This window comes from Panthera onca, chromosome B1 (genome assembly GCF_046562875.1).
Source record: "Panthera onca isolate mPanOnc1 chromosome B1, mPanOnc1 haplotype 2, whole genome shotgun sequence".
In the NCBI taxonomy this organism is placed as follows: domain Eukaryota; kingdom Metazoa; phylum Chordata; class Mammalia; order Carnivora; family Felidae; genus Panthera; species Panthera onca.
This window is the reverse complement of record NC_138342.1, coordinates 198,156,083-198,182,551: the sequence shown is the minus strand read 5'-3', so window position 1 is coordinate 198,182,551 and position 26,469 is coordinate 198,156,083. Positions and strand designations below refer to the sequence as shown.

Here is a 26,469-nt window from a genome sequence, read left to right as displayed (position 1 = left end):
AAAGGTATTTTTGCACGTTGTCAGCAAGAGGATAAAGTAGTAACAACAGTTTCTGGAGTGGGCAGCTGGGCAACACCTATGAAACTCGAAATACGCAGGCAGTTGACTGTCCATGTATCGGCATTTATATAAACGTTGAAAATCCTGTGAATTTCTAAAGGTACATGTACAGTCCTCCAAATATGTGAAGCAAATGTATTTGAATAGACATTAAAGAATTTCCAGGATAATATTTACCATGGGGGGAAACCCACCTATATGAAATATGATTCTATATTTTAAACGTAAAAATTAGTATTTACATCATTTTATTCACAAGGGAAAAGAATAAAAGTACTCTGAATTGTAAATAGCATTTATAATTGAAAGGTAGGGCTATGGGTTGTTTTTTTTTAACCTTCCAGTTTTTACATTATTATTTGCAATTTTCCAAAGTGTATTTTTTTTAATGTCAGAAAAGTAACTGAAGTGAAAATAAAGAATAAAATTCAAATCCTAGGAATAATTTGGCATATTTCCCCCTATTTTTTAAAGTTTTTAAAAAATCTATTACTTATTTTGAGAGAGAGAGAATTTCTAAAGATACATGTACAGTCCTCCAAATATGTGAAGCAAATGTATTTGAATAGACATTAAAGAATTTCCAGGATAATATTTACCGTGGGGGGAAACCCACCTATATGAAGTATGATTCTATATTTTAAACGTAAAAATTAGTATTTACATCATTTTTTTCACAAGGGAAAAGAATAAAAGTACTCTGAATTGTAAATAGCATTTATAATTGAAAGGTAGGGCTATGGGTTGTTTTTTTTTTTTAACCTTCCAGTTTTTACATTATTATTTGCAATTTTCCAAAGTGTATTTTTTTTTAATGTCAGAAAAGTAACTGAAGTGGAAATAAAGAATAAAATTCAAATCCTAGGAATAATTTGGCATATTTCCCCCTATTTTTTAAAGTTTTTAAAAAATCTATTACTTATTTTGAGAGAGAGAGAGAGAGAGAGAGAGAGAGAACCAGTGGGGGAGGGGCAGAGAGAGAGGGGGACAGACCATCCCAAGCAGGCTCCATGCCGACAGCAGAGAGCCCAATGCGGGGCTTGGACCCATGAACTGTGAAATCATGACCTGAACCGAAGTCAGACGTCCAACTGACTGAGACACCCAGGTGCCCCTTTCCCCTATTTCTTCCTTCAACATGGATTCTCCAGAAAGGTTATAGCCAATCCATTGCCATTCTGAATCTTCTGTAAGGAGCACTGGACCATCCCATCAGCTTGCCTCAATGAACTGTCTTACCTGTGAAGAACTCTCTTCATTCTCCTTTCCTAGCAGCTTGACTGCCGGCCCCTACCACTCACCTGCAGGGGCTATAGCTTCGGTGCTGCCTGGACCCCAGCGTCACTCCATGTGGTCAGATAGCAGTGCCTCTAAAAACAGAACCACCTGACGATCCAGGAATTACACTGCTGGGCATTAATCAAAAATAGAAAAACACTAATTCAAAGGGATACATGCACCCCTATGTTTATAGCAGCACTGTTTACATTAGCCAAGATATGGAAGCAGCCCAAGTGTCCATCGAATGGATTTTTAAAGAAGATACGGGGAGTATATGTACAATGGAATATTATTCAACCATAAAAAAGAATGAAACCTTGCCATTTGCAGTAACATGGGTGGAACTAGAGTCTGTTATGCTAAGTGAAATAAGTCAGAGAAAGACAAATACCATATGATCTCACTCATAATATAGAATTCAAGAAACAAAACAAACAAGCAAAGGGAAAAAAGAAAGAGAGAGGCAAACCAAGAAAGAGACTCTTAACTCCAGAGAACAAACTGATGGTCACCAGAGAGGAAGTGGGTGGGGGATGGGGGAAATACGGGCTGGGGATTAAGGCTGCACTTGTGATGACCATTGGGTATGGTATGGAATTGCTGGATGAAAATATTGTACATCGGAAACTAATCTAGCACACTGTATGTTAACTATACTGGAATTACAATAGAAAACTTAGCAAAAAAGAAAAAAGACAGCACTGCCTCAACCCACATGTGGAGAGAAACATGAGGCAAGCAGCGGGGGCTCAGGGACCAAGAAGGGCCAGAGCCGATGGAGGAGTGGGGCCTCAGGCAGAGGGAGTTCATCTCGACGCCAACCCCTGGGCTGCCGTGACTTCCTCTGACACAGAACCTTGGGCTTCTGACCTTGTCCTCCTGATTTTCACCATCAGGACTTCGGGACCCTCAGCTCTGTCACCATGAGACTTCTCCAGGTGGTCCTCGCTGCTGTGTTTATCATTTTCCAGGTACTGCCCGGTAAATACCAAGCACGACGCCCGTTCTTATCATCACTTTGTTGTTTCCCTTCCCTCAGTCAACCACAGTTGAAGAATAAAGCATCAGGGAGCTACTCGGAGGCCATGTCTACACCCCAAAATAACTTTCTGCAAAGTTTAAGAATTCCTTCGGAGGGAATTCCAAACATCCTGTTAAAAGAGCTGGTTAGGTAGCTGTCTTCTCCTCCCTCCCCTTCCCTGTGGATGAACCGGATGATTGGAAACAGAATCCGCTGGCTCACCTGTTGGTATCACCTGGTGTGGAGACAGAGATCCTTCACACAGGCTCCGCCTGGGGACTGCTTGACCCTCGTGTCACGGTGGTGGCCTTGAGTTTCACAGGGCGAGGCTTCCTTCAGATGGTTCCATGAGGGTGGGGATGGGTGCGGGTGGCAGGAGGTGGGGGGATCAGTGAGGAGCACCGGGTGGCACAGGTTACCCTCTGGTTAATGCCCCATTGTCCCCACCTCAGGAAGAACCATCCATCCAGTGGTTGTACCAACCATGATGTCTCATGGAAAAATGAGAGGGGAAGGCCTTGGAGCTGAACCACTCATTGTAGATGTCCAGCGGGGAAATCGAGGGCTTCCCCCCACACCCCCAGGTCCCTGGCACGCCCCCACCCCTGCCCCAGACCTGCGGCTTCATACAAACACCTTTTCATTTCCAGCTGCCACCAGGGCGTTCAACTTTGAAAGACCCTGTTACCTGCGTGGTGGAATCTGCCTGAAGCAAGGGACCCCAGACTGTGAGCCTTTCCGAGGGCCCTGCCGGGCATTCACCGTTTGCTGCAAAGTGAAGGGCTTATGGGGGCGGGCAGCAGCCGAGAAGCCCTGACTCCCAGGTCCAAAGCAGGGCGCCCCCGTCCGAATAAAAGCAAACAACGTTCAGGTCTAACTAATCAGTCATCTTATCTTTAGGATTGATTAAAAGAAATCGTTGTTTTTTGGGAAGGGGGTGTCAGGGAGAGGGAGACAATTTAAGAATAAAATTTTTATTATGCTTTACATTTGCAAAGCCTTTTCTTTCTTTTTAAGTTCTATTTGTTTATTTTAAGACAGAGAGAGAGGGCAGGAGAGGGGCAGAGAGAGAGGGAGAACATTGATCAGGCTCCGTGTTGCCAGCGCAGAGCCCGATGCGAGGCTCGAACTCTCACAAAGCTGTGAGATCATGACCTGAGTGGAAACCAAGAGTCGGGTGCTTAACCGACTGAGCCACTCAGGGGCCCCACACAGCCTCTTCATTCACAGAACATATGTCATCCTTAGAGTGTTTCGGTTTATCAGCCCCACTTTGCCGATGTAGAAACCACACTCAGATGAGTTACATAACTGACCCGAGATGACACCATCAGTAAGAAGAACATAATCTAAGATTTTTCTTTTGGCTGGTCTACAGTACTCTGTCTGCTTGGAAGGGAAGTTATGGTTTCCTTAACAATTGCAAGGAGGCTGGATAGGAAAGGATCCCCCATCGTGGGGTGAGGCCATACAAGGACAGAGCTTTGTCCTGGGACCTGCTGGTGCAGTGGGCAACCCGCCCAGTGGGAGGACACTGTCGAGGGAGCACAGCGCCCAGCATGTGGTGGTGGTTCACGCAGGTGCTCAGGGAGACCATCCAGAAAGGAGCATCAGGTGCAGGTCAGAAGGCTCCAGTGTGGATTGCTGTGATTATTCTGTGTCTTCCTTGTTCACTTTTCTTGTTCAGGGCATGACATCTGCTGTAGTATCCTGAGTAAGTCACCTCTCCATGACAGGTGTCACTGTCTTGCCTCTGCAGAGTGGCTTTCTACAATGTACAAAGCAAACCTGGAGGTGGGGGTGTGGGGAGAGGAGGCAGGAAGTAGTGCGAAGTGCCCGGGAGGCCGGAGGACAAAGAGGAGAGGTAAGTTTTACTAGCGTTCTTCCCAAACCGGAAGAGTCACATGGGAAAGAAAAGAGTGTGCCTGGAGCTATGGCCAGTAACAGTGCAGACCATCTACATGACCGGTCCCCGTCACTGAACAACTAAAGAAAATTCAGTGCAAGTGTGTACACAAACAATAGACTATTATCAGCTGTAAATGAGCGTCTGCAAAGCTATTCGGATCCAGGTACAAATGTTAGCCTCCTGGGTGTTCTCAGTGGGCACTGGCTTCCCACGTGGTCTGCGTACAGGGCTCACAGGACTTGGACATTCCTGGTGTCTGTGACATCAGTCCACAGTGTGCCCCATCAGAATGGTTCTGGGTCCAGTAGTCAAATGGTCTCCCACCATTTGACTCCCACCAGGGGAATTTAGGAACCGACTTGTACCCTAATGTTTATAGCAGCACTCTCAACAATAGCCAAATTACGGAAAGAGCCTAAATGTCCATCAACTGATGAATGGATAAAGAAATTGTGGTTTATATACACAATGGAGTACTACGTGGCAATGGGAAAGAATGAAATATGGCCCTTTGTAGCAACGTGGATGGAACTGGAGAGTGTGATGCTAAGTGAAATAAGCCATACAGAGAAAGACAGATACCATATGTTTTCACTCTTATGTGGATCCTGAGAAACTTAACAGAAACCCATGGGGGTGGGGAAGGAAAAAAAAAAAAGAGGTTAGAGTGGGAGAGAGCCAAAGCATAAGAGACTCTTAAAAACTGAGAACAAATTGAGGGTTGATGGGGAGTGGGAGGGAGGGGAGGGTGGGTGATGGGTATTGAGGAGGACACCTTTTGGGATGAGCACTGGGTGTTGTATGGAAACCAATTTGACAATAAATTTCATATATTAAAAAATAAATAAATAAATACATACATACATAACTCATCTCCTTATTTGTATTTCTTCACCACGAGGTGCAAACCCTCTTTGCTTTCCAGTCTCTCTCTCTCCCACCATTCACAGGCCCACAGACATCCCTGTCTTACACACTGTCTGGAAAACCCCAGCACGGCCCTGTGCCTCTACTCCATGCTTTTCCATGCCTTTTGCTCTTGGTTCAAGCACGGAGGACTGGCTTGGTAACAGAGGAACTAGAACCCTGGAGGGGAGGGCAGGGGAGGGGAGGGGAGGGGAGGGCAGGACCCCCAATGGGGCATGTGGAACTCTTTGTCATGGGGGAAGAGAAAGAAGAGGCGGGAACACCCAACCTGAGTTCTGTTTGTGTTGTCGCATGTCCGACTATCCTTTTCATGGTAAACCGTCTGGTTCTGACTTGGCCGCCAGAATTGCTGGACTACTTGGACAAAATTCACCCATTATGTCAACTTTCATTCATTCATTTTCCTTAACTCGTATTTATTAAGCAGTAAACCAAACAAAAAACATTCCTACCTTCGTGGTGCTTATATTCTAACAGGGGAGATGGAAATAAAAACATGTGATACTTTAAATAGTTATAAGTGCAAAATGTGAAAAAAAAAATCAGGAAAAGGATACGAAGTCCTGGGTATCTGGGAGGGTGTGCAGGGAAGGCCCCACAGGCAAGTTCATGAGTGGCAAAACAGTCTTTCTGGATCTGACTGTCTGGTGTGCAGTTTAGTTGGTTATTCCAAGTCTGAGTTTGTGCTCACTCTTGGGAAATCTCTAGAAATTGTTAGGTCTTTTAATTTTTTTCCTGGGGGCATGGGTAGAAGGAGAGAGAGAACCTTAGGCAGACTCCGTCCAGCACGGAGCTAGATGCAGAGCTCAATCTCACCTGAGATCATGTTTTTCTTTCTTTCTTTTTTTTTTTTTTTAACGTTTTATTTATTTTTGAGACAGAGAGAGACAGAGCATGAACGGGGGAGGGGCAGAGAGAGAGGGAGACACAGAATTGGAAGCAGGCTCCAGACTCTGAGCCATCAGCCCAGAGCCCCATGGCTCGAACTCACGGACCGCGAGATCGTGACCTGAGCTGAAGTCGGACGCTCAACCGACTGAGCCACCCAGGCGCCCCAAGAGATCATGTTTTTCATCTCATCTCATCTCATCTCATCTCATCTCATCATCTCATCTCATCTCTTCATCTTACCCATAGACGCCCTTAGCCACTCAGAAGGATCTACAATAAATTTTTCAACACATCAAAGATGATACAGGTGCTACCTCAACAACATCATGCTTTTGGGGCAGACATCCATGTGGAAATACTGGCTTGCTCTTACTCTGGGACACACACTCAACAATCTATGCCATGCGCTCTAGAATTACAGTAAGAAACTGTTGGAGGAGATAAAGCCATCATTAGTTTTCTGGCCTTCTGGTTCACAGTTATCCACCACTTAAGTTATGCTAAGCTAACCTGTGCATTTAGTTGACTCCGCTTAACAATACTAGAAATAAGAGTACATGCAAAGAAACTTCTTCCTCAAAGAATGGAAGTTGCTAGTAATTAGGAGACTGAACAGGTAGGACACAGAGAAATATTTATAGGAACCTACCTCTTACCACAGAGATGCTCCAGTTATGTCCCAGGAAACACTCAGGGAAACATTTGCCCCATTTCTATCATGATCAGAGGGATATGGTTAGCAGTGTCTAGGCCAGACTGACATTTTTTTTTAAGATTTTATTTTTAAGTAATCTGTACATCCAATGTGGAGCTCAAAGTCACAACCCCTAGATCAGAGTCACATGCTCTACCAACTGAGCCAGCCAGGCACCCCCAGATTGACATTCTTAACTAGAGACCACAAATATTACAACAGACCATATTAACTATTATTTTGATTCCAAAGATTCCTCCACATTTGCTTTGTCCTCGTCTGTTTTCTCTACTGTTACCTGGCTCTTGAATTCATGTTCTCAAGATAGATGGTCAGACAATATGAGGGATCAGCTTCCAGGAGAAATGGGGCCAACAGTAGAGTTTTCCAGAGGTGCCAGGTATGAGTGGGGTCCTTAGTCTCCTGCAGAACTCATTGATATCTGGCAAAAACTAATTAGAGGAAAAGGGTTACAGATTCACTGTCACAGGTCAGATTTTAAAATTTTTTTTTTTAACATTTATTTATTTTTGAGACAGAGAGAGACAGAGCATGAACAGGGGAGGGGCAGAGAGAGAGGGAGACACAGAATCTGAAACAGGCTCCAGGCTCTGAGCTGTCAGCACAGAGCCCGACGCGGGGCTCAAACTCATGGACCGCGAGACCGTGACCGGAGCCGAAGTCGGCCGCCTAACCGACTGAGCCACCCAGGCGCCCCACAGGTCAGATTTTAAAGTCTCATCAATCATATGTCTATTACATATTTTGTATTTGGCATGTGTCTTAGTTCATTTGGGCTGCTATAAGAATACCATAGACCAAGTGACTTGTAACCAACAGTGTATGTATTTATTTCTTACCATTCTAGAGGCTGGAAGGCCAAGATCAAGGTGCTGGCAGATTCCATGGGCAAGGGGCCACATCCTGTTCACAGATGGTTGTCTTTTTGCTGTATCCTCACATGGTGGTAGGGACAAGGGAGTTCTCTGGGGTCTCTTCTGTAGACACCTGATCACCTCCCAGAGGCCACCCAAATGCCATCACACTGGGACTTCAGCTTTAACATATGAATTTTAGGGGGACATATTCAGTATGACTCTAAAAACCCTAACATATTTAGTCCTCTGAAATTTTAGGAATTACAATAACAAATATTAAGACTTTTGATTTTTTTGTTATATAAGCTATGCATACTTTTTCTCTATGAAACACTGAAAAATCTAAAAATACATACAAAAAAGTTATAATCTATTTTCATGTTCCACTTAGCTTATCAAATAGTTTTCCTTCAAATGAATAGTTAATCAACTCTATATGATTTATCCACTGTCCTCTGTCACCATTCACATGAAAGCCACCTTTATTGTGAACTGAATGTCAGTGTCTGCATGGTGGCTTCTCTGTTTGGATGTCTGGGTTTTTTTGTTTTGTTTCGTTTTTCTGTTTGGGGCCTATGCTTCATATTTCAAGCTTCACGATTATTTATTTATTTATTTATTTATTTTTATTTTTTAAGTTTATTGATTTGTTTTGAGAGAGAGTAAGTGCAAATGGGGAAGGCACAGAGAGAGAGAGAGGGAGAGAGAGAGAGAGAGAGAGAGAGCAAATCCCAAGTAGGCTGCATACTGTGAGCATAGAGCCTGATGAGGGGCTAGATCTCACAACAGTGAGGTCATGACCTGAATCAAAATCAAGGGTCGGACACTCAACCAACTGAGTCACCCAGGTGCTCCCAAGCTTCAGTGTCATTATAAACAATAATAACTGGTAGTGGAAGTCACCATTGTTACTCTTTATAAAAATATCCTTATTTATTCTTGCACATTTCCCCTATACAATGAATTTTTTACATGGGCTGGGCTAAGATCATAAACATCTTTAAGTCCTAATTTCTAAATGATCACTAGCCTATGGAAAGTTACTATTAGCCAATTTATTATCCTTTTAAGATGTATAATTTTTACTGGATTCTAAGAGCCAGTCCTTATGTAAAGAGACTAGTGGACTATCCTGCAGTGGTAAAGAACTCAGAATCTGGAATCAGACTTCTGACTCTCATTTTGATTTCACCACATACAAACTTTATCACTATATACCAAGTATCTCTAAGTATCCTCATGTGTACTTTTAGGGATCATATTAGTACCTGCATAAAGTAAGGCCACTTTGCTTCTGGCTTCAGGAAGACAAAAATAATCCCCTTCATTATGGTCTTCTTGATTGGTTCTACTCAATTACATAAATGTAAGATATCAACTATGATCCAGGGAGAAGAGAGAAAGATACGAAAATCTGCCACTTCTGAGGACATTTGTTGTAGACAACAGTTCATTCAGAATCAGCAGATCATTGTTTTTTGAGGAACCCAAGATCTTCTGGCTGAAGAAAAACTGAAATGTCATGCCCTGGTCCCCGAGATTCTGAGTCAGGGTCAGCTGAGCCAAACCCCAGGAACAGAGGAGATAAACAGCAGGTTAAATAAAATTTGAGAGGTTGGTGACACTAAATCCCCTGCTTCAAGGCAAGGGCCTAATTTGGGAAGAGACCTTGTTTTTCTTTGGTCTGTGGCTAAGAAGGAAAGCCCTTGGCTTTCCCTTACACTGGGACTATGTTTCCTTGGCAGTACAAGAGCCAAGAGCACGAGGTTTTCTCAGTCATGAGACATGACTGTGGCGGGGTCAGGGACCTGAATCAGCAGGGTAATCACTGGGACAGTAGACTTTCACTGGTCAGAGTAGACAGGACCAGTCCTTATTAAGAACACAGGACATGGCTGAGCAGAGCCTAGATTTCAGCTCTTTGGAGAACAGAGGGACCACCTCTTCAGGGAGAACAGAGTCTGGCGACGTAGGTGATGGTTTTCATTCTACTGAGCACTTGAGAGATTAGTGGAAGAATATAAGGACTTCGTGTGACTGTATTTGTACTCGGAGCTGAAGGAGCAGATTATACTAGTTCCATGAGAATAATTGGAGAAAAAAAATTCTACAAACCACCCCAGGTTTTTCATAGAGTAAATTCTCCATCGATCCTAGCCGTTTTGATTTTATAACCACTACCATGACTGTTCTTCCTCAGGCCTTGATTCATCAAGCGCTCACAAAAGAAATTCCCCCAGCTCTGCACCAAATCATTGGTAATCATTACGCTTGTTTATTTCACGGGCGTTCATTGTCCAGTGAGTGGACATTGTCAGTGCTCTGATCACAATGGACATTCTCTTCCGTGTTTAGTCACCCTGATCAGACTTATAAATGAGGAGACTTTAAACTATTTTTTATTCAACCTTATTACACCTGCCATTTGTCTTTTCCTTTCCAGGAGCTTCTGAGGAGGCCTCCACTGACTCGGCGCTATGAGACTGTTTTCCCTTCTCATCTTCGTCGTCTTCTTCATCTCGCAAGTAGCTCCAGGTAAACCCTCTTCGGCATCTCCTTAAACTGTGACCTGCTCTCTTGTCCAATCTGATGTCATTCATACAAATAGGCTCTCCTTTCTTGAAGCCTCCACCCGCTGAGGTGTGTTTGAACTAGAATTCACCGTCCTCATTCTCTGGGTATTGCGTTTAGTGACTGCCTATGAGAGCTGGCAAAGAGGACCCTTAGAGGTTTTCTAGAAGGAGGCAGTTCATGTATTTATAACCATGGCATTTTGGAAGAAACTTGAAGTGTATTTTGCTCCACACCTTGAGCAAGTGGTGGTAAGAATAAAGAGGGGGAGGGGGCACCTCACTTCCTGCCTGGTGTTCATTCCTGACACCACAGAAGTGCTGAGTATCACTGAACAGCTCAGGTGCTTTACAGAGTACTACAGCTACTTGGATTTGGTGGGGGCAGGGGGAGAAGATTGGCCTATGTGGGTGAGCATCATGAGGGTTTGGCAGGTCACTGAGGGTTTGAACTTGCTTCCCCCAGAAAGACAGCCACGTGGTGCTTTGTGGTCCTCCCCCCCTCCCCGCCCCCATCCTCTGTCACTACTTTTCTCCTCCTCCTCCAATATTCTATCTTTATATAAATAAATCCACCCAAATATTCCATGTCTGTGTCTTACTGCTCGGGGCTTCTGTGCCTTTCGGAGCACCAGGGGACAGGAACTGGGGAGGGCTGTGTGTCCCCAGCCACTGCCCTCCTTTTGTTTGCTTTGGGTCAACAAAGTCTGTTGACTGTGGACCCACTGGGCATGATGACTGATTTCAGTGCATCACTCAGAGTAGTGACCCAACCTCCGTTTCCTCAATGGGTTGTTTTTTTTTTTTTTTAAGTGTGTTTATTTTGAGACAGAGAGAGACAGAGACAGAGTTAGTAGGAGAGGGGCAGAGAGAGGGAGAGACAGAATCCCAAACAGGGCTCTGATTGCACAGAGCCCAAGGTGGGGCTCAAACCCATAAACTGTGAGATCATGACCTGAGCTGAGATCACGAATCCAATGCTTAAACAACTGAGCCACCCAGATGCCCATAATCAGAGAAGAGAAAAAATACATTATAGTGGGCTGTGAGGGAATGTCTTTGGGGGAAGAATAAGGAGAGAATTACAGGACTTCTAACAGCATGACTCTTGGCTACAGCACTAGGGTAAAGAGATACAACTGTTTCCAGGGATGGGTGGCCTCAATGTCAGAGCTGCTGTGGTGACAGCTGCTCTGATGAAGACAGGATGGGCAGGGGGCCTTTCGTGATAGCCTCGACCATGTGGCATGAAGTCAGGGTGCAAGAGCCCATGATAAGCAGGTTTAGGAAAGCTCTCTGCTGACAGCTCAGTTCTAAATACTGAGTAGAAGGGGACAGGTTGAAGAAAGTAGAAATAGGGCTGAGACCCACAAATGGGGAGAAATCAGGGAGAGAATTTACCACCCACCATCGAGTTTTTCCACAAAGGGTGTGCATGGCCCTGTCACTAGTTTGAGGCCCCATGACATCTGTAGCCTGGGTTCCAAAGTTGCTGACTTCTGCTAGTGACCCATGCTGGGCAGGCTGGACTATAGGGACCATGGGGGCCCTTCTTTCTCAGGGCTGAGTGAAAGCGTTCTCTCTCTCATCTTTTAAGAGGCAGGACAAGAAGACTTCTTCAGGCCTGGCTTTGAGTCAGGGAGGATTTTTTTTGTTCCTCTTCTGGAAACCTCTTACCTTAGCCAGTGCCCCCTGATTATTCTGGGTCCTTTCTTATAGGGACTTGAATTTTTAAATCTTTAATTTTAGTTTTAAGACATATCTGATAAAACCTGAATACAGGGATTCTAAGCCTGGGAATTGTGGGTGAACTTGAGGGCTCGTCATGTTCCTTAAACGCCTTGGAGCATACTGTGTGAGTACATTTTTATATTTGACCAAAGATGTATGTAGATCTTCCTTCTTCAGACTAGGGACTGTAGGATTATCTTATTCTCAGTGAAATCCTGTCCTAGGAAGACAAAAACCAAAGTTTTAGGGGTGCCTGGGCAGCTCAGTCGGTTGCATGTCTGACCTTGGCTCAGGTCATGACCTCCCGGTTCATGAGTTCCAGCCCCACATTGGGGTCTGTGCTGTCAGCGCAGAGCCTGCTTTGGATCCTCTGTTCCCCATCTCTCTCTGCCCTTCCCAGTCTTGTGCTCTCTCGAAAATCAAACACTGAGAAAAAAATCTTTCAAAAAACCCAAGTATCAAGGTACTGCTTCCAAAGGACATTGACAATCCCATAACAGACCTCTGGGGGGCACACTTGCTGCTCTGTGGTAATGTCACCCCAGGAGGAGTATTTGAAGTCTTTTATCTCAGCCTCCAAATTACATCGCAAAATTTCTGTTCTTAACAAGCTCTTACAGACTGACATTGTCCTCCTGTGTAACAAGCAAGGCAGAGCCACGAGGCAGAGAAGAGACGGTGCAGATGACGATATACATTCTTTAGCAATAAAGTTTGGGGGTCCCTAGGGAAGGCTGAATGACTTCTTCCCCTGCATGGGGGGCTTGAGTCTTTCTTCCAAGAATAAGTCATTTCTGCTCTTTCTACAGGCTATAGGCACGGTGAGATGTCTCGTTTCTGTGACTCACATACAAGCGTATGCTTGAGGAGGAAAAGAAATTGTATTTTTCGTATGCCAGGGCTCTGCCCTGGAAGGAGCTTCTATTGTTTAAGAATGAAGTGAATGGAAGGATTCGTGTTTAATGAATCTACCCTGAATTAAGTGACCTGAAGAATTCACGCTGCATGTATCTACCCAGGATTAAATTGAAGGCTGAGGCTTTATGATGCCATTTTCTTCATTCGTGGATTCCTTTATTTTGTTACTATTTCTCAGCACCTACTCTGTACTGGGAAAGGGACTGGTGTACTGGGGCCTGGGGGTGTGGATTCAAGGCATGTTCTGCTAAGAAAACTCACAGACGTGGAAATCATAGCCGAGTTGGGTGGTTCAAAGATGTCTTCCCGGTGAATGCCATATATGAGCTGGGTCTTAAAAAAATGGGGTAAGAATCAGTGAGGGGAAGTTGAAGGAGAAGTGGTGTGGGTTCCAATGTGCACAGAGCAAGATACTCAAGGTCACTATAATACAAACATGCCTGGAGTTATATTAGGAGGTGGTTTGAGAGCCAGAATGTGAGGAAATGAAGCTAGAGAATGTACAGCCAATGGATAGAGGGCTTTAGACCCTGAAGAAATTTTATCTTCTAAGTTTTAGGGAAACGTCAAAAAATGTTAAATGGAGGTGGGGAAGAGGGACTGACTCACACCAATATGGTCCTATGGCTATTTGTTTTATGTTTGGGTTATAATTCAACACTTCATTTTTTTTTTTATGAAGTTGTTTCAGGTTGGCCACCGGGAGCTCTTTCAGGTCTCCCTTGGGTACTCGCCACATACGTGCACACAGGAGCAGTAGGAGGGGTGCAGAGAGAGAGGGAGAGAGAATCCCAAACAGATTCCTCACTGTCAGCACAGAGCCTGACTCGGGGCTTGAACATGAGATCATGGCCTGAGCCAAAATCGAGAGTCAGACGCCTAACTAACTGAGCCACCCAGGTGCCCCTAAAATTTATATATAATAAAAATCAAACTTCGTGGTGTAACATTCTAAGGGATTTTCAAATGCAGAGTCAAGTATCCACTACCTTATGTCTATAGGGAACAGTCTTATCACCCCCAACTCCCTCATACTACCTGATTGTCATCCCCCCTGTAACATCTAACCCTTGGCCACTGCAGATCTGGCTTCTCACCCTATAGTTTTGCTGCTCAAGAGTGCTATATAGATGGAATAAAATAACCTGTAGTCTTTCTATCTGGCTTCTCTAACTCAGTAGAAGATCTCATGGATGAGGTTCATTCATGTGTTTGCAGGAATCAATCATTTGTTCCCTTCTATTGCTGCATAGTATTCCATTCTGTGATGAACTGCAGTTAATCCACTAGTTGAAGGACATCTGTGTTGTTTCCCATTTTTGGCAAACATAAATTAAGCTGCTATCAACATTTGCATACAGGATTTTAGTAACAACATACGTTTCCATTTCTCCTGGGTAAATACCCAGGAGTGGGATTGAGGAGTGGTATGGCCAGGGTACGTTCAACTTTACAAGAAACTGCCAAATGAACTTCCAAAGTAGCTTTACAACTTTGTGTCCCCAGCAGCAGTGTCAGAAACTTTGATTTGCTACCAAAAGAAAGTTACTAAGAGAACAAATGACAAATTGTATTCTGTTTTAAAACGGGAGATAGTGACTACTGACGGTGGTATGTCCCCTTCCAATCAGCAGAATTCTGCTACACATTCCAAATCTGCTCTGTGCAGAAAACCATTCCTTGGGTTCTAAGAAAATGAGTCTAAAGGAATCCCACTACTGTATTTGGAAAGACATCTTTGGAGAGAAGAAAATAATCACTACCTTGCTAAGTCTTGGTTCTCTGTGAAACCATGGGTTGGTTTCTGTAATCTCTGGGTTCCAATTCCATGGCTTGATGCCTGGGTACCAACTTTGATCTTTCTTCACCTTTAGACCTTCTGATTAATTTATATCCTTGGCTCTTCAATAACTAACGGGAGCCATTCCTTTGTACCCAAGAGTCCTTAAGGGGTATGAAAATGAGAACAAAACCTCAGCAACTTTTCCTATATATCATCAATACATACACATATGCACGAGCACACATGCACATGCACACACACACACATGCCCCTCAAGCTCTTACTCTCAATCCATCGATTAATAGACATACATGCACAGATTATAGGTGGCTTGTAGAACCATTTGAATAGTGACAGGAGCAGAAGCTGAGACACAGAAAAGGAAAGGCCTTGTCCAAAGTCAGTGAGGTAACGAGTGGTGGGGACCAAGTTTAGAACTTAAATCCCACAAACCCCTCCCCACCACCAGTTCAATGACCCGCCACTTAAGCGTGCCTTGCAAAGAGCCGACACAGGGCCCACGTGAGTGCAGGTGCTTTTATTCAGCAGAAGTCATTGGTGGTGAGTCTGTCGTGTGGCTCCGAAGAACTTCCGGGCCGCAGCTAGATTCTACAGCAGTGTTTGTTCCGACTTTTGCATTCTGCAGGCAGGATGGAACATCCGTGGGTTTTCTGGTGCTTGCAGACACCACCCAGTTTTTTACATTCAAGGGATTTCCCCCTTTTTTCATGCCCTATAACGGAAGGAGAGGTGAGAAGAAACAAAACAGGAAAGCATGTTTAACCAAAGCTACAGGAAGCCATCTTGTATAGCAAGGATCTGCAGCCTACAGTCTGTAGGGACAAAACTGGCCTCTACCTGCTTTAGCGTGACCTATCAGCCTATGGTTGGTTTTGCACTTTTTTTTTTTTTGAACTGTAGACAAAACTTCAGAAGAAGAAAAATACTTCACGATATATGAAAATTATATGAAACTCAAATTCTAGTGTCCATAAATAGGAAGACATTCCCACCCGTTCATTTAGATATTGTCTATGGTTGCTTTTCGTGGCAGAGATGAGTTGTCATGACAGACCTCATGGCCCAGAAGCCTAAAAGATTTATTTATTACATGGTCCTTTACCAAATAATGCTTACTGACTTCTGCACTATAGTGTCTTTCTTTTTCAGATGAAGGAACTTCAGATCAGGGAGAGCAAGTGACTTGGCTGTGCTCTGAGATTAGGGATATACTCTACATGTTCTTCATGAAAGCTTCCTAAGGAGCTGTCCTCTTTTTCAAAAGGGCAAAATCTTACAAGCACATAGCACAAAATAGACAAAAAGCTTTGGACAGAAAGTGAGCATCCTCAGTGCTGAATATTCTGCCTCCCATCTCCCATGCAATGAGAGTCATTTTGTGCACTGTGACATTTTAAATGGCACCGCCATGGCACGCAGTGAGCACCTGCCTTCTCGGGCTCCTGTAAGTTAAGCTACAAAAAAAATGATAGGCCATCAAGTTGGTTGACTATAGCAATTCAGGAAGCAACTTGAGAGTAGCGAGAACTCGAATGATGCCTAAAGTCAAGGGAGCAAGAAAGAGAATGACAAGCAGGAAGCTATGAGTAAGAAGAATTTCCATCAGGGGTGATGGCTTTTAAAAGCGCCGTGCTGTGATGGAAGGCATACTGGGTCCAGAATTAGGAGACCTCACTTCTGGTTCTTGTTCCCCCAGATCCATAGTTTTCCTTTGGGAGGCATAGATTCTCCTAGTTTTTCATAAGAAGGCAAGGTAAAAAAAAAAAAAAAAAAAAAAATATATATATATATATATATATATACACACACACACATATATATGTAATTTATAAATTGTACATATAATACCTACACTTATAAATAAATATGAATGGATGTATGTGAATATGTTGTGTTCATATATATTTATAATTAATATCACTTATATAAATACAAATATATATTCATATCTACATCTGTATATATATCTACATCCAACTGTTTATCTCCATTAGGCTGTTCAGAGAGACAGGTCTGTCTCTCTATTTTCTTGACCCAAAGCAGGATTTATCTTTTGTGTGATGGGGTGGCGCCAGAAGACTTGCTCAGTTAATAAATTTTAATCAGAAGTGATGTGTCCTGTTAGGGCTGGAGACTTTCATTGACAACGTCAGATTCCTCCGAGCTCTTTTCTTTGGCCCAGCAACCAGCAATATCCATGGTGGTGGCTGCTCCCTCAGGTCTGAGCAGCGACAGTGAACAGAGCACCCCTGCGGCCAGGATGGGCTTGTATCATTTGAGCAAGAATTGAACCATGACTCTTCAGATGCCATGATTCAGACCACAGCATAACGCAGCACGTGCTGACATATGCACTGGGGTGCCAGGTAAGATGTAGGGCATCCAGTCGACTTTGAAATAACATACTAGCATAAGTATATTCCAAATATTGCATGGGACACACTCAAACTAAAAAGTATTTGATGTTTCTATATAATGCAGTAAGTAAATGTATTCCCTGGGATTGTTGAATATTTAATGAAAACATTGTCTGGAACCAAACCCTCGTGAGCTTGAGTCAAAGGCTCCACTACATACAATCTGAATGACTTTGAACAAGTTACTTCATTTCTTAATCTCATTTGCAAGACAGGGAATACCTACCCAGAAATAGTGTTAGGAGGTACACGTGGGACGGGACAAGAAAAGTTTTTGTTGTGATGTTTGGTAAAGAGGAAGTGTCAATATTATCTGCTATTATTATTAGTGTTGTTGTTATTCACATGGAAATAATTTGTAAGCTGTAAAGTCCCTGTAAATATTATCTATTGTCAATTACTAGTTATGGGCTTGCTATCAACCAGTTAAGAGCAATCTTGGGAAACTCTTTTAAATTTTCTTAAATTTCCCTTTTCGTTATTCGTAAAAGGGAGTGTGTAGTATATGTATGCTTCTTTCAGCTGCGAAATTACTCCGTTGTTACAGACTTCGATGCATCATTGGATTATGAATCAATTTGGTCCTATTCTTCTCCAAGGCCATCTGTCATATCATCCTACCAACAGGAGCCACAGCTTACCTGATGTCGTCTGGATAAGACACACAAGGAGGAGAAACAGAAGGAACAGTAGCCTCATGATGGGAAATTAACTCTTGGGATTCTAAGAGGAACTCGCAAAGTCTGACGGTGTCTCTTCGGTGCACATCAGTGGGGGCTGGTGACCTGGGGAAAGAGTAGAAAGCTCAGCTAGAGAGAAAAAGCTTCTATTCCTAGTAAACATGTCCCATTAAGGCCTGGGTGTGACTTGAGAATGTTTCATCCATGGACACATGGTTACGGATCCATTTCCTCCTGGTGAAAAGCAAGACCTTTACAAAAAGTCAACATTTTCTAGTTGATTTCTATTTCTGCTTAGGACTCTGAGGTTTGGTGCCTTTTTTTTTTTTTCTTTAGAACAAAATCACTAAAACACGGATTTTTTTTTTTTTTTAGCAAATCATCTATCTACTCATTCACCTTTATTGCAGGTCTCTTACACCTGTCAGCTTTCCTTTACGAATACAAAGAGAGGTTCCCTTTTTAGAAGTTAAAAAAGGAGAAGGAATTGTAAATGGAAATGATCATCTCTGCTTTTTTACTCCAAATAATTTCTTTTTCTGCTACCCATTTAAAAGATAGAGTTGATCCTTTCTAGCCAGGCACGCTCTTACAATGCCAAGTTCTTGCATAGATCAAATGAGATGAGACTTTAGGGGCCAAAGTATTTCTTTTTAATTTTTTTTAATGTTTATTTATTATTGAGAGAGAGACAGAGCAAAAGCATGGGAGGGGCAGAGAGAGGGGGAGACACAGAATCTAAAGGAGGTTCCAATAGTTGAGCTGTCAGCACAGAGCCCAACGTGGGGCTCGAACTCACAAACTGCGAGATCATGACCTGAGCCGAAGTCGGACAATTAAGCGACTGAGCCACCCAGGCGCCCCCAAAGTATTTCTCTTTCTTTTTTTAAATTTAATTTTAATTTTACATCCAAATTAGTTAGCATATAGTGAAACAATGATTTCAGGAGTAGATTCCTTAATGCCCCTTACCCATTTAGCCCATCCCTGCTCCCACAACCCCTCCAGCAACCCTCAGTTTGTTCTCCATATTTATGAGTCTCTTCTGTTTTGTCCCCCTCCCTATTTTTATATTATTTTTGCTTCCCTTCCCTTATGTTCATCTGTTTTGTCTCTTAAAGTCCTCATATGAGTGAAGTCGTATGATTTTTGTCTTTCTCTGACTAATTTCACTTAGCATAATACCCTCCAGTTCCATCCATGTAGTTGCAAATGGCAAGATTTCATTGTTTTTGATTGCCAAGTAATACTCCATTGTATATATACACCACATCTTCTTTATCCACTCATCCATCGATGGACATTTGGGCTCTTTCTATACTTTGGCTATTGTTGATAGTGCTGCTATAAACATGGGGGTGCATGTGTCCCTTCGAAACAGCATACCTGTATCTCATGGGTAAATGCCTAGTGGTGCAATTGCTGGGTTGTAGCATAGTTCTAGTTTTAGTTTTCTGAGGAACTTCCATAGTGTTTTCCAGAGTGGCTGCACCAGCTTGCATTGCCACCAACAATGCAAAAGACATCCACAGCCTCGCCAACAACTGTTGCTGCCTGAGTTGTTAATACTAGCCATTCTGACAGGTGTGAGGTGGTATCTCATTGTGGTTTTGATTTGTGTTTCCCTGATGATGAGTGATGTTGAGCATTTTTTCATGTGTCAGTTGGCCAGTGGGATGTCTTCCTTGGAGAAGTGTCTCTTCATGTCTTTTGCCCGTTTCTTCACTGGATTATTTGTCTTTTGGGTGTTGAGTTTGATAAGTTCTTTATAGATTTTGGATACTAACCCTTGATCTGATATGTCATTTGCAAATATCTTCTCCCATTCTGTCAGTTGCCTTTTAGTTTTGCTGATTGTTTCCTTCCTGCGCAGAAGTTCTTATTTTGATGAGGTCCCAGTAGTTCATTTTTGCTTTTGTTTCCCTTGCCTCCAGAGACGTGTTGAATAAGAAGTTGCTGCGGCCAAGATCAAAGAGGTTTTTGCCTGCTTTCTCCTTGAAGATTTTGATGGCTTCCTGTCTTACATTGAGGTCTTTCATCCATTTTGAGTTTATTTTTGTGTATGGTGTCAGAAAGTGGTCCAGGTTCATTCTTCTGCCTGTCGTTGTCCAGTGTTCCCAGCACCACTTGTTGAAGATACTGTCTTTATTCCATTGGATATTCTTCCCTGCTTTGGCAAAGATTAGTTGGCCATATACTTGTGGGTCCATTTCTGGGTACTCTATTCTGTTCCATTGATCTGAGTGTCTGTTCTTGTGTCAGGACCATACTGTCTGAATGATTACAGCTTTGTAGTATAGCTTGAAGTCTGGGATTGTGATGCCTCCTGCTTTGGTTTTCTTTTTCAAGATTGCTTTGGCTATTCAGGGTCTTTTCTGGTTCCATACCAATTTTAGGATTATTTTTTCTAGCTCTGTGAAGAATGCTGGTGTTACTTTGATAGGGATTGCATTGAATATGTAGATTGCTTTGGGTAGTATCAACGTTTTAACAATATTTGTTCTTCCTATCTGGAACATGGAATCTTTTTCCATTTTTTTTTTTTGTGTGTCTTCTTCAATTTCTTTCATAAGCTTTCTACACTTTTCAGTGTACAGATTTTTCACCTCTTTAGTTAGATGTATTCCTAGGTATTCTATGGTTTTTTGTGCAACTGTAATGGGATCGATTCCTTGATTTCTCTTTCTGCTGCTTCATTGTTGGTGTATAGGAATGCAACCAATTTCTGTGCATTGATTTTATATCCTGAAACTTTGCTGAATTCATGAATCAATTCTAGCAGTTTGTTTGGTGGAATCTTTTGGGTTTTCTATATAGAGTGTCATGTCATGTGCAAAGAGTGAACATTTGACCTCCTCCTGGCTGATTTGGATGCCTTTTATTTCTTTGTGTTGTCTGATTGCAGAGGCTAAGCCTTCCAATACTATGTTGAATAACAGTGGTGAGAGTGGACATCCCTGTCTTGTTCTTGACCTTACAGAGAAAGCTGTCAGTTTTTCCCCATTGAGGAGGATATTAGTGTTGGGTCGTTCCTATATGGCTTTTATGATCTCGAGGTATGCTCCTTCTATCCCTACTTTCTTGAGGGTTTTTATCAAGAAAGGATGTTGTATTTTGTCAAATGCTTTCCCTGCATCGATTGAGAGGATCCTGTGGTTCTTGTCCTTTCTTTTATTGATGTGATGAATCATGTTGATTTTTTGTGCATATTGAGCCAGACCTACATCCCAGGTATAAATCCCACTTGGTTGTGGTGAATAATTTTTTTAATGTATTGTTGGATCCGGTTGGCTAATATCTTGTTGAGGATTTTTACATCCATGTTCATCAGGGAAATTGGTCTATAGTTCTCCTTTTTAGTGAGGTCTCTGTCTGGTTTTGGAATCAAGGTAATGCTGGCTTCATAGAAAGAGTTTGGAAATTTTCCTTCCATTTCTATTTTTTGGAACAGTTTCAAGAGAATAGATGTTAATTCTTCCTTAAATGTTTGGTAGAATTCCCCTGGAAAGCCATCTGGCCCTGGACTCTTGTTTTTTGGCAGATTTTTCATTATTAATTTGATTTACTTACTGGTTATGGGTCTGTTAAAATTTTCTATTTCTTCCTGTTTCAGTTTTGGTAGTGCATATGTTTCTAGGAATTTGTCCATTTCTTCCAGATTGTCCATTTTATTGGCATATAATTGCTCATAATATTCTCTTATTATTGTTTTTATTTCTGCTGTGTAGGTTGTGATCTCTCCTCTTTCATTCTTGATTTTATTTATTTGGGTCCTTTCCTTTTACTTTTTGATCAAACTGGCTAGGGATTTATCAATTTTGTTAATTCTTTCAAAGAACCAGTGTCTGGTTTTATTGATCTGTTCTACTGGTTTTTTGGTTTTGACAGCATTAATTTCTGCTCTAATCTTTATTATTTCCTGTCTTCTGCTGGTTTTGGGTTTTACTTGCTGTTCTTTTTCCAGCTCCTTAAGGTGTAAGTTTAGGTTGTGTATCTGAGATCTTTCTTCCTTCTTTAGGAAGGCCTGGATTGCTATATACTTTCCTCTTAGGACCGCCTTTGCTGCATCCCAGAGGTTTAGCGTTGTGGTGTTATCATGTTCATTGACTTCCATATACTTTTAAATTTCCTCTTTAACTGCTTGGTTAGCCCTTTCATTCTCTAGTAGGATGTTCTTCAGTCTCCAACTATTTGTTACCTTTCCAAATTTTGCCTTGTGGTTGATTTTGAGTTTCATAGCGATGTGGTCTGAAATATGCATGGTATGATCTTGATCTTTTTGTACTTACTTAGGGCTGATTTGTGTCCCAGTATATGGTCTATTCTGGAGAACGTTCCATGTGCACTGGAGCAGAATGTATATTCAGCTGCTTTAGGATGAAATGTTCTGAATATATCTATTAAGTCCATCTGGTCCAGTGTGTCATTCAAAGCCATTGTTTTCTTATTGGTTTTTGGATGAAATGATCTGTCCATTGCTGTGAGTGGGGTGTTGAAGTCTCCTACTATTATGATATTACTATCAATGAGTTTCTTTCTTTTTTTTTAATGTTTATTTATTTTTGAGACAGAGAGAGACAGGGCATGAATGGGGGAGGGTCAGAGAGAGAGGGAGACACAGAATCCGAAGCAGGCTCCAGGCTCTGAGCTGTCAGCACAGAGCCCGACGTGGGGCTTGAACTCACAAACCATGAGACCATGACCTGAGCCGACGTCGGAGGCTCAACCGACTGAGCCACCCAGGCGCCCCTCGATGAGTTTCTTTATGTTTGTGATAAATTGATTTGTATGTTTGGGTTCTTCCACATTTGGCACATAAATGTTTACAATTGTTAGGTCTTCTTGGTGGATAGACCCCTGGATTATGATATAATGCCCTTCTGCATCTCTTGATACAGTCTTCATTTTAAAGTCTAGATTGTCTGATATAAGTATGGTTACTCCAGCTTTCTTTTGTTGACCATTAGGCATGATAGATGGTTCTCCATTCCCTTATTTTCAATCTGAAGGTGTCTTTAGGTCTCAAGTGGGTCTCTTGTAAACAGCATATAGATGGATCTTGTTTTCTTATCCATTCTGTTACCCTATGTGTTTTGATTGGATCACTGAGTCCACTGACATTTAGAGTGAGTACTGAAAGATATGAATTTATTGCCATTATAATGCTTGTAGAGTTGGAGTTTCTGGTGGTGTTCTCTGGTCCTTTCTAATCTTTTGTTGCTTTTGGTATATATATATATATATATATATATATATATATATATATATATATATTTTTTTTTTTTTTTTTTCCATCTTTTCTCCCCTCAGAAAGTCCCCCTTAAAATTTCTTGCAGGGCTGGTTTAGTGGTCACAAACTCCTTTAATTTTTGTTTGTCTGGGAAACTTTTATCTCTTCTTCTATTTTGAATGACAGTCTTGCTGGATAAAGAATTCTTGGCTGCATATTTCTCTGATTCAGCACACTGAATATGTCCTGCCACTCTTTTCTGGCCTGCCAAGTTTCTGTGGATGGTCTGATGCAAACCTGATCTGTCTTCCCTTATATGTTAGGGACTTTTTTCCTTTGCTGCTTTCATGATTTTCTCCTTGCCTGAGTATTTTGTGAATTTGACTGTGATATGCCTTGTTGATGGTTGGTTTTTGTTGTATCTAATGGGGTCCTCTGTGCTTCCTGGATTTTGATGTCTGTGTCTTTCCCCTGATTAGGGAAGTTTTCTGCTATGATTTGCTCACATAACCCTTCTACCCGTATTTCTCTCTCTTCCTCTTCTGGGACCCCTATGATTCTGATGTTCCTTTTTAATGAGTCACTGATTTCTCTAATTCTTAAATCGTGCTCTTTTGCCTTAATCTCTCTCATTTTTTCTGCTGCGTTATTCTCTATGTTTGTCCTCTGTATCGCTGATTCTCTGTTCTGCCTTGTCCAACCTTGCCACCACTGCATCCATCTGTGATTGCAGCTCAGTTATAGCATTTTTAATTTCATTCTGACCTTTTTTTACTTCTTTTATCTCTGCCAAAAGGGATTCTAATCTATTTTCAACTCCAGCTAGTATTCTTATTATCGTGATTCTAAATTCTGTTTCAGACATCTTGCTTGTATCTGTGTTGGTTAAATCCCTGGCTGTCGTTTCTTCGTGCTCTTTCTTTTGGGGTGAATTCCTTTGTTTTGTCATTTTGAAGGGAGAATAGGAATTTAATCAGGTAGAAAAATTGAAATAAAAAAATAAAATGAAAAAATATTAAAATTAAAAATCAAACACACACACACAAACAAAAATCACATAGATGATGCTAGATCCCACAAATGTTTTGGTCTGAGTGTTGAAAATGGTTTGACAGATTAGAGAAAAAAAAGGGGAGGGGAGAAAAAAAACGGAAGTCGTTTGAGAATTTGACAAAATGAATACACTGAAGTAGACTAAAATGAGATGATGGGGGTAAAAGAGAATTTGAAAAAATATATACAAAAGTAAAGAATATAGTAGAAAAATATTAAAGAAAATATTTTTAATAAAAATTAAAAATAAATATGAACTTTTTCTTTTTCTGTATTTAAGAAATAAGAAAAGAAACGAAAAAGAAAAGATTTAAAAAAGGAAAAAGAAAAAAGAAATCATTTGAAAATTTGAAAAAGGGAATACATTGTAGTAGACGAAAATAAAATGATGGAAGTAAAATAGCATTTGAAAAAATTTACATAAAAGCAAAAAATTTAGTAATAAAATAAATAAAAATATTTTATAAAAATTGAAAGTAAAAACAAAGTTTTTCTCTTTCTGCATTCAAGAAAAAGAAACAAAAAAGAGGAAAAAATAAAAATAAAGAAAAAAGGAAACTGTTTGAAAAATTTGAAAAGGTGAATACACTGAAGTAGACTAAAATAAAATGATGCAAGTAAAGTAGAATTTCAAAAAACTTACACAAAAGTAAAAAATATAGTAATAAAAATTAAAGAAAGATATTTTTAATAAAAATTGAAAATAAAAATGAATTCTCTTTCTGTATTTAAAGAAAAAGAATTGTAAAAGAGAAAAAGGAAAAAGAAAAAGAAAAAAAAGAAAATTGAATAGATGAAGTAGGACTGTTAACAGATTGAATTAGGACTGAAATTGCTTCGTTTTCCCCTAGAAGTCAGTCTATGTAGCTCTTTATAGTCCATAAACTAAGCCAGCGGTGAGACTTGTGTTCTTGAGGAGCGAGGTTGGCCCAGTTGGGCAGGGCTCAGTGTAATGGCTCTGCTCTCCACTAGATGGCGCTGCTAACCTACTGGGGTGGAGTGTTGCAGGGCTTGTAGGTGTGTATGCGCATGCGCGGGAGTGGTAGCGCATGCGCGGGAGTGGTAGCGCATGCGCGGGAGTGGTAAAAATGGTGCCACCCAGCCGCCCAGTCTGTTCTCCCGGATCACCAATCCTGCACCCATCCTCTGCCTTCAGCTTTCATCCACTTCCCACTTTTCCACTCTTCGTGACCAGACCCCAGGCAGTACCTCTCTCCCCAGTTTTGTCTCAGATGCGGCTGTTTTCCCCGGCCCCTTACTTCTGAAGGACTGCGGCTTTGCCCCGTTCTGCCCCTCTGCGGGAGGGTCTCACCGGGCAATGGCCGAAAGAGCAGTGGCCGAATATCGGCTGCCCCCAGGAACCCCGGCTGGACCCTGCTGCTGTTGCTGCCCCAAGACTGCGGCCAGGTGCCAGCCCATCCCAGAAAAAGTTCACGAGACAGTGTAGCAGCAGTGTCTCAGGGATTATGGAAAATCCCAACACACATCTGGCTCCTGGCTTCACCCTTAACGACCTTGCTCCAGCACCGGCGAATGTGGCCGCCTTCCGGGGTCTGCTGGGACCAGGTGGCTTCAACAGTCTCTCCCAAATGCCCTTCCAGCAGTGGAACTGCTTTTCCCCGTGTGGCCCGAGAACCTCACGGACCCCACTCTGTTCCTGGGGATTCTCCCTTCCCACCAGAGCACTGCCAGGTATGGAGCTGTGGAGTTGCAGGCTTTGTGCTCCCCTTGTTTAGGGTCTTAATGGAATTGAAACTCTCTCCTTTCTCCTTTCTCTCTTTTTAGTTTAGTCCCTGCGGCTGTTTCCAATTTTCCACTTTCTCTCCAGCTGCTTTTGGGGAGGGGTGCCTTTCCATATTCAACCCCCGCCCCAGTCTCCATCCTCTCTCCACCTGCAAAGGCAGCTCCCTGCCTGCCACCGGCTTCTCTCTCCCCAGGTTCACCTGTCCACTCCGTGTACCTACTGAATTCTGTGGCTCAGGTCGTGCAGATTGTTGTGTTAATCCTCCAATCGGTTTTCTAGGTGTGTAGGATGGTTTAGTGTTGGTCTGGCTGTATTTCACGGAAGTGAGACACACAAAAAGCTTCCATGCTGTTCCCCCAAAGTATTTCTTAATACAGATACTGCACCACTGTGTCCTTGTGGCAAAGGAGTAGTACTGACTTGAGTATCCAAGGTAAAACATTGAAATTCCTCTCCATTTCTTCCCTTTCCCCTTCCTAGTTTTGCTTCGTATTGTTTATACGTCTCTCTTTTTCACTGAACGTGAACTTCTAAAGTAACGAGTCCTTCTAAAGTAACAAGTCCTTGAACAGTATGCTGGTATAGAAAGGGCAGTCAAGTATGTGTTTCAATGAATGTGTGCTTGTATGGAAGAACCAATACATAGATGAATGAATAACAG

At 42.2% G+C, this 26,469-nt stretch overlaps 1 protein-coding gene across 1 annotated transcript in view; it reads left to right on the top strand.

Moving 5' to 3' along the window:
- Positions 1-3,349, top strand: part of LOC132691480 (uncharacterized) — an 83,685-nt gene extending 80,336 nt beyond the window's left edge. The window contains exons 3-4 of the mRNA XM_078445232.2: positions 2,238-2,322; positions 3,013-3,349. Of these exons, the coding sequence (XP_078301358.1) occupies positions 2,238-2,322; positions 3,013-3,179 (252 nt within the window). The 3' untranslated portion in view covers positions 3,180-3,349. The remainder of the gene's footprint in view (positions 1-2,237; positions 2,323-3,012) is intronic.
- The last annotated feature ends 23,120 nt before the right edge of the window (positions 3,350-26,469 follow it).